General features: G+C 23.7%; 1 protein-coding gene across 1 annotated transcript in view; it reads left to right on the top strand.

The window, feature by feature from the left end:
* Nucleotides 1–2,198: 2,198 nt before the first annotated feature.
* LOC145830125 (uncharacterized) overlaps nucleotides 2,199–12,700 on the top strand; it is a 50,636-nt gene continuing 40,134 nt past the window's right edge. The window contains exons 1-17 of the mRNA XM_082938011.1: nucleotides 2,199–2,277; nucleotides 2,678–2,808; nucleotides 3,137–3,277; nucleotides 3,620–3,676; nucleotides 4,320–4,439; nucleotides 4,751–4,822; nucleotides 5,434–5,505; nucleotides 5,971–6,033; nucleotides 6,380–6,436; nucleotides 6,632–6,685; nucleotides 7,226–7,309; nucleotides 7,563–7,622; nucleotides 7,734–7,790; nucleotides 8,090–8,272; nucleotides 9,560–9,622; nucleotides 10,260–10,316; nucleotides 12,305–12,364. Of these exons, the coding sequence (XP_082794137.1) occupies nucleotides 2,226–2,277; nucleotides 2,678–2,808; nucleotides 3,137–3,277; nucleotides 3,620–3,676; nucleotides 4,320–4,439; nucleotides 4,751–4,822; nucleotides 5,434–5,505; nucleotides 5,971–6,033; nucleotides 6,380–6,436; nucleotides 6,632–6,685; nucleotides 7,226–7,309; nucleotides 7,563–7,622; nucleotides 7,734–7,790; nucleotides 8,090–8,272; nucleotides 9,560–9,622; nucleotides 10,260–10,316; nucleotides 12,305–12,364 (1,383 nt within the window). The 5' untranslated portion in view covers nucleotides 2,199–2,225. The remainder of the gene's footprint in view (nucleotides 2,278–2,677; nucleotides 2,809–3,136; nucleotides 3,278–3,619; nucleotides 3,677–4,319; nucleotides 4,440–4,750; nucleotides 4,823–5,433; nucleotides 5,506–5,970; nucleotides 6,034–6,379; nucleotides 6,437–6,631; nucleotides 6,686–7,225; nucleotides 7,310–7,562; nucleotides 7,623–7,733; nucleotides 7,791–8,089; nucleotides 8,273–9,559; nucleotides 9,623–10,259; nucleotides 10,317–12,304; nucleotides 12,365–12,700) is intronic.

Raw genomic sequence — 12,700 nt, 5'->3', positions numbered from 1 at the left:
CTAAAAGTAACTAAAAATCTATCTCCTACGTTTTTTGAGATAACTACCTCAAATTTTCAGGAAATGTTACTTGCAATATTTAGAAAATTCTGTAGGAGCAAAATTTTATTAAAAAAAAAACTGTTTTTTTTTGTTTATTTTTTATATATAATTTTTATTCTGTATTTTTTTTAAATTTTATTCTGACAGATTTTTTTAAATATTATAAGGAACATGTCCTAAAAGTTTGAGGTAGTTATCTCAAAAAACGTAGGAGAAGATAGATTATTAGTAAAATAGTCTATTTTAGCTGTTTTATTTTGCTTCCCATAAGGAACCTATTGTTGCCTCCCACTTTGACTGGGCTATATCTTAGTATTATTTTGGATTTTTAAAATCTGTAAAAAGCATCCTGTAGCTAGGTAAAAATTATATAAAATAAGATCAAATTTTGAAAAAAAATGTTGACCCCACCCCCTATGCCCTTAATAAGTTTCTTTATTTAACTCAAGTTCAATTATAAGTATGTACAAAAACACTATAGATAGTAAAAACAAGTCAAATTATTTCACTGGTCTGTAACTCAAAAAGTAAGTATTAAGTTGTTTTCTGTATAATGAAAAGTTGCTATAACTGGCTCTATTTAATTATATCACATAAAAAGTTACTTTGCTAAAAGAAAGTTTTACAGCATTAAAGCTTTGTTTTTGTTGTTACATCTAGCTGATTTGTAAATTGATATACAAATTACTAATCTAATTAGTATAACAAACAAAAAGTATTTTGCTCAACTTTACTTTCAAAAAGTTATAAGAATGAATATATTTCATTGTATAATAATTATGTTAGTTTTGATATAACTGAGCTATGTACAAAACATTCAAAATATAATATCATAATATGTTATGTTTTTTACGTGATACTTTATTTTAATCCTTTTATTTAAAACTATCTGTACTTAAGTTTATCTCAAGTTTTTGTGCTATAAGTTAAGTATTTTTATATCTTGAAGTTGTAAATATTATCTGTATTTTCTATTAAAGAATGTATATTTTGAATTTTTTAAGTCAAAATATTTTTGCATATATGTGTGTTAACATAGTTGAGTAATTTATAGTGTATTAAAAAATTTGTTTATATTTTGCAACTTATTATAACTGTATAAAAAGTATAAATGTAAGTTGCTTTTTTGAAATAAAAACTTTTTTATTTCTTGTTTTGTTAAACTATTTAAGAAATTACTTTTTACTAATACTTGAAATTTTTTTTAAATGTTTAGTTTTTAATTAATAATGTTGTGGTTGTGTTTAATAATTATATGATACATAAACAGTACATTGATCATTTTAGTTGTAAAGCTCTTATAGAGTGTTGATTTAACTAATATAAATCGAATGACTAGTTCTATTTGCTTATAAAAATTCTTAGAGTACAATAAATGAATATTTTGTATCAACTTCTTAAGACAATCAACTCAATTTTTTTTTAATATAACTTCTTATACTATTGTAAAAGTTTTTTGAGCTCTTAGCAAGCATTTTTTATTTAGTTTGATCATTTAACTATTTTAGTTGTTACAAAACTATATTATCTCTTGTTTAGATAATAAACAAATAACCTTGAAAATTACAACTGCTAATGCAAAAACAAATCAAAAGATATCTGTGTTTACACAAACTAATTACTAATTGTTTGTATTAACACATTCAGTTTAAAAACATTTGTGTTTGTTTTTTGATCAGTTAGGTGCAGTCTTATTGGAAGTAAAACAAATTTTTGAACAATAAAATAGCTTAAATAAATTTATGTGCCGAGAAATAATAAAAGTATTTTTAATAATTTTTTAAGTTCTATTTTTTCAACTCTTATAATTTTGTTGCTTATATAATTTTTTTCAGTTTTTTTCTTTATAGGCTTTCTTTTCATCAATTTGATAAAATTTCAAGTCTAAGTTTGCATCTAAAGTAGAGCCATTATAGTTTTTAATCTTTGTAATGTATAGTGAGTGGTTAAATAGCTTTTACTTTTGCAGTGGCAACATGACAATATAAGTGTAAGAAATATTTTCAATGATCTATTTATTTTTTACTTCTTAAATTACAAAAACTCAAATTGTTGCAACTAAGGTGTGAGAATAACCTTGTGTAACCAACCAACAAACTTTATTTTTTTAGTAATTTCATTTTATTGATTTTATTATATTAATCTTATAAGCTTTTTTTACAGATATATGTATTAAATATAAGATGAAGCGTCTATTTACTTTTTTCTTAGTGCTATTAGTGGCACTCGCCAATGGTAAGTATATTTATAATATTTTTGACATAAAAAACTTAGTGCAAGTATAAAAAGCAAACTGTTGTGTACCAAATCATTCATAAAATATATAAATCATTTTTAAAGTACTGTCTTCTTTAAAATTTTATATGTAGTGTTCTCTACAAAATATAATTCTTTTTAAACCAAGTTAAAACTTAAGTAAGTAGTTGTACTAGTATTTGTTTGTAAGATGTGTAAATTATAAAAATTATACAAAGCAAGTAATATTACTAAAAACTATATATTTCACAGGTGCAAAACTACCTATAAATTTTTAATGAAGTGTAAAGTTTCAGTTCATTCATGTGCTTAATATAATTAAAATATATTTGTTTGTAAAATATTTAAGTATGATTTTTTTAAATTATACGTTGTACAGGTGCAAAACTCCTAGGCAGTCCAAAATGCACGTGGGGACCAGGTTACTGGTGCGGTTCCATTAAAACTGCTCAAACTTGCGCCAGTCTTCCATATTGCGTCAAAACTGAGTGGAGCAAAAATGGAATGCTGGTTTGTTTAATTATTAGATACTATAAAGTTGATTTATAATTGAAAATTTATGTTTAAAGATATTATTATGTATTGTTTAATGTAACTGTTTTTTTTTTTTTAATTTTTAATAAAGGTTTGATGCAATCTTAAAATAACTTTTCTCAGACAATGTATTTAGTTCACTAGAAAAATTGTATTATACCTATACTAATTTCTCTGTATGTTTTTAGATTATCATTGTCTTTACATTACGTTTAGGATTATCATCTAAATAGCTTAAACTAGTATCCATTTAATACCTGTCTAAATTATTGCTTCCCGTCAAAAACTTTAAAGTACTTAACAGACTGACTCACTTCCATGTGAGATGTGCAAATCTACGTTCGACGAAATCAACAAATTGGTCCAATCAAAAGCCACCAAGCAGGAGATTGAACAGTCGGTTATGAGTATTTGCGATCAACTTCCACAGTCCTTTGTTGCTGAGGTATTATTTTTGAGTAGTTGTTTAACCTATTCCACTTATTAGTTGACTTTGTTTTTAATTTAATATTTTAATATACCTCATTTATTATTACCAGGTGTTTTTCAACTGAGACAAAATAGATTATAAAAATTTTCTGAAAATGTTTATTTAGTTTACTTATTTTTAATATTTAAACTATTCTCAATTTTCAAATGAGACTAGTGTAGTTATAACATACAAAGTCTAAGAAAATAAATTAAAAGTTTTTTAACATTTTTCTATACTATACTATAATTCTATAGACAATACTTTGAAAAATAGTTTTTTATTAATATTATAATGGTAAATTGTTGTTTATTTCAGTGCAAGGAAGTTGTTTCTGAAAACTTCGATGATCTTTACGCTAAATTGGAATTACTTGTTAGTTGCATTTACTACTTTTAAGTTTTATAACTTTAAATAAAAATTTCTTGAAACCTTTAGTATATACTTTATAAATTAAAAAATATTTCATCAATTCTTTTTACATTGCTAGTGGTTAAGTCTTTTACATTTTTTTTGTACTGTTGATAGCTTAGAGATGAAAGCAAAATGTGAAGTTTTACATAAAGAAAACCAAGAATTTGGTAGCTATTTTAATTTGTAAAGTAATGGTTCTTTTGCCAATTATATTTTAAATAACTTTTACTACTTTTCTGTGATAAAATAGTTTTTTTTTAATTGTATATATATATATATTAAACTACTTTTCTCAAAAATTTGAAGTTCTTAAATGCAGCCTTAAAACTAAAGTTTACAGTAATGGTAAAAACGAGCTGACTGTATTTTATAAATACTCTTTAGGCTTTGTCATTTTATCTAGGTTGCTTTTAAATTTTTTTCAGACTTGGTAAAATATTTAGATACAAAATTATCCGTATTTAAAATTCATATTTAGAAAATACTGACAACTTTAAATATCGAAAGTTTTAAATGCAAGGTAAAAACGTAATATAGCAATTGTATAAACTATCCTAGTTTTTATGTTTATTTTTAAAACTTACTATTTTTAATTCACACACAGGTGGACAACGGTCCGATCTTCTGTTCAGCGTTGGGTCTCTGCAGCGACATCAAGCACAGGCACCCGGTTGAAGACGAACAAGTCAAGAAGCAAATGGATGCTGTTATTGCTAATGCCAAGGTTCGTTATTTGTAGATATAGCAGTTATGAGTTTAAATACATTTTATTGATTCTTTAATTAAAAGCAGCTCTTAATATTTAGAATTTTTTTTTAAAGTTTTTATCAAAGATTTTCCTACCTAAGATATCCAGAGTAAATTTTGGGTGTCTTTTAACTCAAAAATAGTGAAATTAGTTTTTGTCCGACTATTTTTCTGACTTTATTTTTAAATCAACATAATACTTTTTTGAATATGTTCTAATTTTAGTAATCTACCAAAGTCAAACAAAAGTTATTTAAAAACCTTAATTAAGTTAATTTATTCATACAGAACGCATTCCAATTCGGAGTTTTGCCGGCAATGACTGTGAAGTTGACACCAATGACTGGTAATGACTCCAGTGTTAGTTTTCATTGAATAGTTTTTCCTTTTAATTACATTACAAAATAAATACACATATATATATAATTTACTAATGAAATTAAATTTGAAAAAACAGAGCATACGTTGTGAACATATCTTCTGTTTTTTTTTAACTAATTTTCTTTATGAGTTATTTGAAAACCCTTAAAGTGGGCTCTGTAAAAAGTGTTTAAGCTAATTTAACCACATTATTTTCAATAAATATATCATATATATATATAAATATATAAAATAAGGTTAATGTTCAAACTTGAACACCTTCTACTGAGCCCACTTGAAGGGCTTTTAAATAGTTTATTGAAATGACGATTTTAAAAATGCTGGAATATATGTTTCATCTAGACAAAAAAGATTGTCTCTAATCTTCAGCCAGTTCAAATTCAAAATAAAAAGCTCTTTAAAAAGCTAAAATAATTCAATATTTCATATATATATATATAGGTCATTTCAAGTATCAGTTTATTGAAAATTAAGTATTTGTTTTCGTAGGTGTATGTTTGTTTTGAGCAAAAAATTAAGCTAAAAATGTACAATTTATAATTTTTAAGAAAGTTTATATTATAAAATTTTAATATATTTTACGAATACAGGCCACATGCAACCACTGCACTGCCTTCCACAAAGATTTCGCCAAAACCGTTGCTTCCCAACCGGCTGTTGTTGTTAGTTTTAATTTTTATAAATTTCATGAAATTTTATATAATTTATTAAACATGTTTTATTATTTCAAAAAAGATTTATAGCAGAAAGTAATATAGTATTTCTTAAAGCATAGTTTTTGTGTTGTTCTGATTTGTATCAAATAAGCTGTGGTTTAAATGCGTCACCAATTTAATTCAATTCAATTTAAAAATTACCTACTAGTAGTTTACTAGTTTTGAAAAATTTTTAGTTTTTGAATTATTTTTTTAGTAACACTTAAAAAGTTTTTTTTCACATTAACTATTTTATTTGTTTGTTTAATTTGTTTCAAAAATAACTTTTATTTGTTAATGTTTTTACATAAACATGTATTTATTTATAACATTAATATTCAAATATTTTACTATTTTTTGAAAAACATTTAAACTTTTCAAACATAATACTTTTTTTCAACTACAATATTTATATATTTTAAATCAATCCAGGAATACTGGGAAAACCTGATTGTTTCACAATGTGATGCTTTGCCTGGAGCTGCTAGCGATCTGGTTTGTTTAAACTTTTTTATTTTTTTCTTAATTGATTTAATAGTGTTTACTTTAACGTAACTTATAAGTATTTTGTTTAGTTTATTACTATTCAATGCCTACATTTTTAAACAATCAGTTTTGCAAGAATTATATTTTATTTCATTAAAATATAAAAATTTTCATCAAATACAGATAGCAAGCACCTCTTGTTTAAGTTTTAAAGTAAGTTAAATAACTACATGTTTTACTTCCCTTTGCTTAATTAAACTTTTTACTTTATCATTAAATACGATAAGTAAGTACGATATTTTTACTTTTGAATACTTTTTATTGTACTGTTAAATATAACAATTTATGTTTTCAGTGCCAGACCGAGTTGAAAAAGGAGTTTAAAACAATTTTGGAAGAATTTGCGGCACAGGTTTGTAATTAATACAATTAAATAAAATTTTAGATAGAATTTTATTAAAAACTAATGTTATTTAAGTTAAAAAATATTTTTAATATGGTTAATGTTATAAGTTTTTCTAAGTGAAATTGTGAAAAAAAAAAAGCTTCAACTATAATTTCACTTTAATAAAAATAGTAAATAAGTAAATATATATATTTCTAACAGAATTCAACAAAGTTATGCATGGAAATGAACATGTGCACCGGAGCACCATCTAAAGTTTGTTTTGTAATAATTTATATTAATTAATCTCACAGATTTAAATAATTGTTTAACTCACCAGCCAATATTTATTTTTTTACTATTTTAGTTTTCATTTTCTTTCCAAAAAAATCATATACTGATTCAATTATTTCAAAAAATTATCGTAAATAAACAAATCATTAAAAGCAATAATAATGGTAATAACAATGCTATTTAATAAAAATGTTATTATTACTTATATTTGTAAATAAAATTATGCATGGAAATGAACATGTGTACAGGATCACAATCTAAAGTTTGTTGACAGTATAAAGTTTTGTAGATAACTAATTAATTTAACAATAAATACAAACTCTGTTATTCACTTTTAAAGTATTTGAAAATAAGCTACTCTTGTTTGTTTATTTTGAAATTATAGGTATGTTTAAAATTTATAATAGCTCGGTTTAAAACAGTTCAACCAGATCAAAATAATATTATTTATTTTATAAATTGTATAAGTTTATTTGTTAGTAAAATGATAATTGTAATACTAATTATTCATGTTATAAACAGCCATCATCGGAAGGAAATTGTCCGGATTGTAAAAATTTCATGGTAGATCTTCAAACTGACATCAAAAACAATGGAAACATCACTGTTAGTCTCAATTTTTATTATAAAAATGTTAAGTAATATAATAAACTTGAAGCTATTTCTATCATCTAGACTAAAATTATGTAAAAGTTTAAGATGTGTGTTAAATTTTTTAAATAATCATGAAGTAAATAAAATTATTTTGAAACTAATTTTCACTCAGAAGTGCTTATTTGTTTTATTTTGAATATTTCAACACTATTTTACTTATAAATTACCAATATAGAATTGCTTTTTTTTATTATATTATCAACAGACTGGAATCACTCACTTATTGAAGCAAGAGTGCGAAAAAGCTGGTAGCTTGAAACACGTGGTAGGTTAAGTTAAAAAAAATTAAAACCTTAAACGAATTTTTACACGAAAACAAGTTTTATATTAACTAACAAACATATTTTTTAAACACTTAAACAATAATTTTTTCCAGTGTGAATCAGTTATTGACCAGGGAATGGAAGGCGCTTGGGACCTCATCTCTAAAAACGTTTGTTTTATTTTTTTAAACTAGAGAACAATTTTAATAATTAATAAATTGAATAATTAAAGTTAATAATAATGTACAACTTGTTGGTATTTTATACTTCAACATGTGTTAATGTTGTTCTTGTTACTAAAACAACTAATTTATAAAACATAAAGGTGAATGCAAACAGATTTTTTTTACATACACAACACTATACTTAGTGCCAAACTTCTAATTGAAATATAACACTCTGGTCTTAATTAAATTGACTACATGCAAAACTTAAATTAGAACAGAAATAAATAGTCAATATTTCGCAGGACGCAGACAACATTTGTACGACTTTGTTCTTCTGCGAGGAAGACAAACAGTCAAGTGACAAATCAACTGACAGTAATGTCATTTCAACTCCAGTAGACGTGCCACCTCAACTGAACTGCGACCACTGCATGAACCTGATGACAGATTTCAAGGAGGAAGCCGTCAACAACCCGCAGATTGTCGTTAGTATAATTTAATTGTTTTGGTTAAATCAGTAAAAATTTAAGTTATTTTTTGTTTGGCTTTATGTTGTAAAGGTGAGGACTGAACTACAAGTTGTTGGTAGTATACTAATTATGTGATTACATAACAGTGAAAATAAAATTCGTATTCAATGGGTTAAATTATGTAGTATTGATAAATTAACTGAAAATTGAATTTAAGCGATTTTTTTTCTTGATTTTGGAATGATAGTTAGAATCTAGCGTGTACAAACAGTATCATAAGTTAATGGTCAGTAGATGACAATTTAGTAAACGATTTTTTGTTCCGAAACAGATTTTTTGTCGTAGAAGGTATAAATAAATAAAAAAAGTCCTGAATCAAAAAGGTTTTACTTCTATAAATGAATATATAGTATAGACATGTTTGAATAAAAATGAATGTTTAGAACTTAGCTCATTATATAAATTGATATTTGAACTACTTAAAATACAAGTTTAGTTACTTTTTACACAAATAGCAAAACTCTATTTTTTTTGTGGTCTATTGATTATAAAATACCTGTTTAGCCCCAAGGCTTTTTCATCACATGTGCTAATTGTTGATTTTTTTTCTTTAATTTGCATATTGCTACGTACACAGTAAAATTTTAAGTGTTAGCTTTTTAAATATTTACTTAAAAGTATATCTACAATTTTTAGACATTTATATTTATTTTTAAAGCTTTCAAGAAAAATTCATTGTTGACACAATATACGTAATAGACATACGTAATCAGTGTGACAAGTTATAAGTCAAAACAGCTTTACTTTTTTTTTTATTATAAACAATTTTTTTAGGTATACTTATAATTCATATTTGGTATTTAAAATACTGTCGTGAATTGTGAGAAATAAAAAAAAACATTTTCATCAATTTAGAATCAATAAATTGATAGCATTTCTAAAGTTACTGAAACAAAATGTATAACTGTTACTTATAAAAGTAGCTTTTGTTGTATAATTAAACTAGAACTCTTTTAGATTATAAGACTGTTATTTTTTCTAAAACTCTATTGTAATACTTTTTAGAAAATCCTACTATGTATACAGTATTTAATAAGTATCTATTTAAATTAATCTTAAACCTTATCTTAGAAATAAAAGGTTAAATTATTACTTGTATACATTATAAAAAGTTGACATTGAACATGAAATAAATATTAAACTTTAATATAACAAAATTGAAAAGTTTTGGATATAGAAACACAAAGATTTTTTTATTACTTATTTAAAATATCCGAATTTAAAATAAATAAATAACTACAGAACCACTATGTCGACTTGGCTGTCCAGCAATGTAAAAGATTGTCATTCTTGGAACAACTTGCGGTAAGTTAAATGTTTGTAGAAAAATAGTAACTTTTAATTTGTTTTGAAAAAATACATTTCAGCATTTTTCTGTAAACAATTAATTCGAGAATTTAATTTTGTTTGTTTTAAAGTTATTGATTACCGGAAATTTTGAATTTTGATAACTGTTTACTTGTTTTATTTTTATTGTTGTTTTTGTTAACTAAACCATAAATACGTAAATTTTTGTTTGGAATAATAACTAAAAATAAAGTTTCATGTTAAAAATTTGTCATGTGAAAAGTTTTATTTTATTTTTACTTAACTTTTAAATACACCCAAGCTTTTAGTTCTACATATCTCAATACATATTGTTTAAATTCTAAATTTTATTTAATTACTTAAAAATAGTTTTAGAATGATTAAAAAATGTTTTAATGGAAGCAATAATTACTTCTTCTTACTCGTTTTTGTTTATTTAGTATTTCTCGTGTTATTTTTAAAATTAGTATTGAAAATTGTTGTTCTGAAAACTATAGTTTTAAGGATGATAAGTACTACTTTATGCTCATGTATCTTAGTTTATTTACTTATTTTATTTTTTATGCGTTATTTATCTAGTATACATATTTTTAAATCTATTTAATATACCTGCTAATGTAATATTTTTGTTCAGTGTGAAAGTGCAGTCAAAGATCAAGCCAGAATGGTCCTTCACAAAGCTCAAGTTATGGTTGGTTTGTTTACATATAATGTTTGGTTACATATCTATAATAAGAACTAATACAAATCACCTTATATCTATACCTTAACACTGGTTTCTTAATCTTTGTTGAAACTTTTACATACACAAGAAAACGAAAAACAACTTAGTTGAATTAAACTCTAATAAAGCAAAGTAAAAATTAGGTTGTACAATTCAAAATATTTATAAAAATCTGCTGAAGATAAAACTACAGCAACAGAATAAAACTTTTTTTTTAATGATAAATAAGTTTTAGTCATAACTTACTTTCATATTAGTTGTTCAAATATTGTTTTACATTTAAAAACAAACTGTGAATTTTCTCTGCTATACTGCAATTTCGATAAAAAATATTATTCTTTATTTTCTCCAGTTTTTACGTTTACAACTCTGTGTTTTTACAGAATGATAAAGTAATTTATAAGTTTTTCGTAGAATTTTCTAACAAAGCTTAAGTTATTGTATTTAAAACTTACTCAAATAGAAATGCATGTATGATAAGTTAACCACCAAACAAATGTTTTTTGGCCTTTAAGGTAAGTTAATTTAAACACTAAAAAATTATACATGAAATATTCAAACTATGATTGTAAAACTTATTTTCAAGGAAAATTAAAAACTAATAATAGTCAAATAAAATATGTTCTTTAGTTTATATTTTAATAAACTAAAGACATCTTTTAAAAAATCTTATCACTGATTTATTTTACCTAAATTAAGCAGAGGGTTTTATAGACACAAAAAAATGTAAAGTTACAACAAATTTAGGTGATAATCAATAAATAAAATTTAAAAGAAGATATGTTACGCAGAATATATTCGTATACAAATATTTTCACAATCAAATAATGTTTAAATCATTAAAATGTTTAAAATGATACATATGTTTAAAAATTAACATATATAGTGAATACATTTTAGTCATGTCTTATACTCGCATGTATAAATAATAATACTACTGGCATATTTTTCTTACTTTTCACAACAAATATTGTACATATTGAAAGTCCTATCTGTCCAGATAGTATATCCATCAAGTAGATTATCTGTCAATTCAAATAACTTAAATAAATCAATAAACTAAGAATAAAAAATTCATATAACACATAAATTTAAAATGAGCACAAATGTTTTTGTTTTTAGTACATATTAGTCATACATCATGCTTGTGTATAGATAGTCAACACTTCTGCAAAATTGTTTTATTTTTATTAGATATTTTAGCAACAAATTCTGTTCATAATGCATGTACTCTGCATTGCTGCAACCTAAAAAACCATATAAGTTGATCTATCAAACACCCAATAATTTATTTAACTTAAAGTTCGTTATACAGCTTACATTAGTGGTTTTTATTCAACAACGCTATAACTTTTTTTTTGAGTTAAGATTCTTAAATGGTGTATAGAAATACTTTTTAAAGTTTTGTCAGTAAAATTATTGTAATACGTTAAATTTTCCGACAATCTTTTCTATCAAAACTATCACTTCAGTGCTAAATTGTTTTTTTTTTTTTGTTATAAATATTTTTAATGTTTTTATAAATCTTGATAAATTTTCAAATGTTCAAATCTGTTTGATTTACTGTATATTGGTGTTTCCATTTTATGAACACACCAATAATAAAACAAATTAAAAAACAAAAAAAAAGTGTAAGTTTAGTAAAAAGTCAATATTTTGTTTTATAAATTTTACTTTATAAATCTTTAAATTATAGCAGAAAAAAAACATTATTTCACACAAAAAAGTAAATAGCTGTTAAAAATTGTTTTCACTTCCATTGGCTTAGGTATTTTAATACTTTTTTTATGTGAAAACAGTTTATAAAATAAATTGGGGAAATAAGTGAAAAATAGATATTTTTTTTTAAATACAAATAAAGTTTTGTCTTAAATTTTATTACATATATTTATTGTCTTGAATAGATGTATAAATACTTTATTTTTTTTATAATTTAATTTAAAACATTTTTTCAGAATGTAGGTGTTGTCTGCACTGCCATGGAGATGTGCTCTGCCCCTCCAAGTAGTAACAAGGTTTGTTTTTATTAATTTTTAATATAAACGTAGTTGTACCATCTTTATATACATATTAAGTTAAAATAGCTTATAAAAATGTTAAGGCTTTCTGCCCTAGATATTCACTTTAATTGGCTTCAATTATTTATGGAAAATATAAATGTCTCATAGGCTGTTACTAGAGTAGCTTTTATTTCCTTAAAAGTGTTGAACTGTGTATCATTTAAATAAAACTTGTAAATTTATTTTTTTCTTTATAAAAGGTTTTATATAAAATAATTCCCGAATTTTAATTCAAAAATAGTTCAAATTTTCTATCGCGTTAATACAGAAAAGTAACTAATCAGTAATAAG

Source organism: Thalia democratica, chromosome 2, assembly GCF_965202585.1.
Source record: "Thalia democratica chromosome 2, ktThaDemo2.hap1.1, whole genome shotgun sequence".
In the NCBI taxonomy this organism is placed as follows: Eukaryota; Metazoa; Chordata; class Thaliacea; order Salpida; family Salpidae; genus Thalia; species Thalia democratica.
This window is presented reverse-complemented; position numbering and strand designations above follow the sequence as displayed.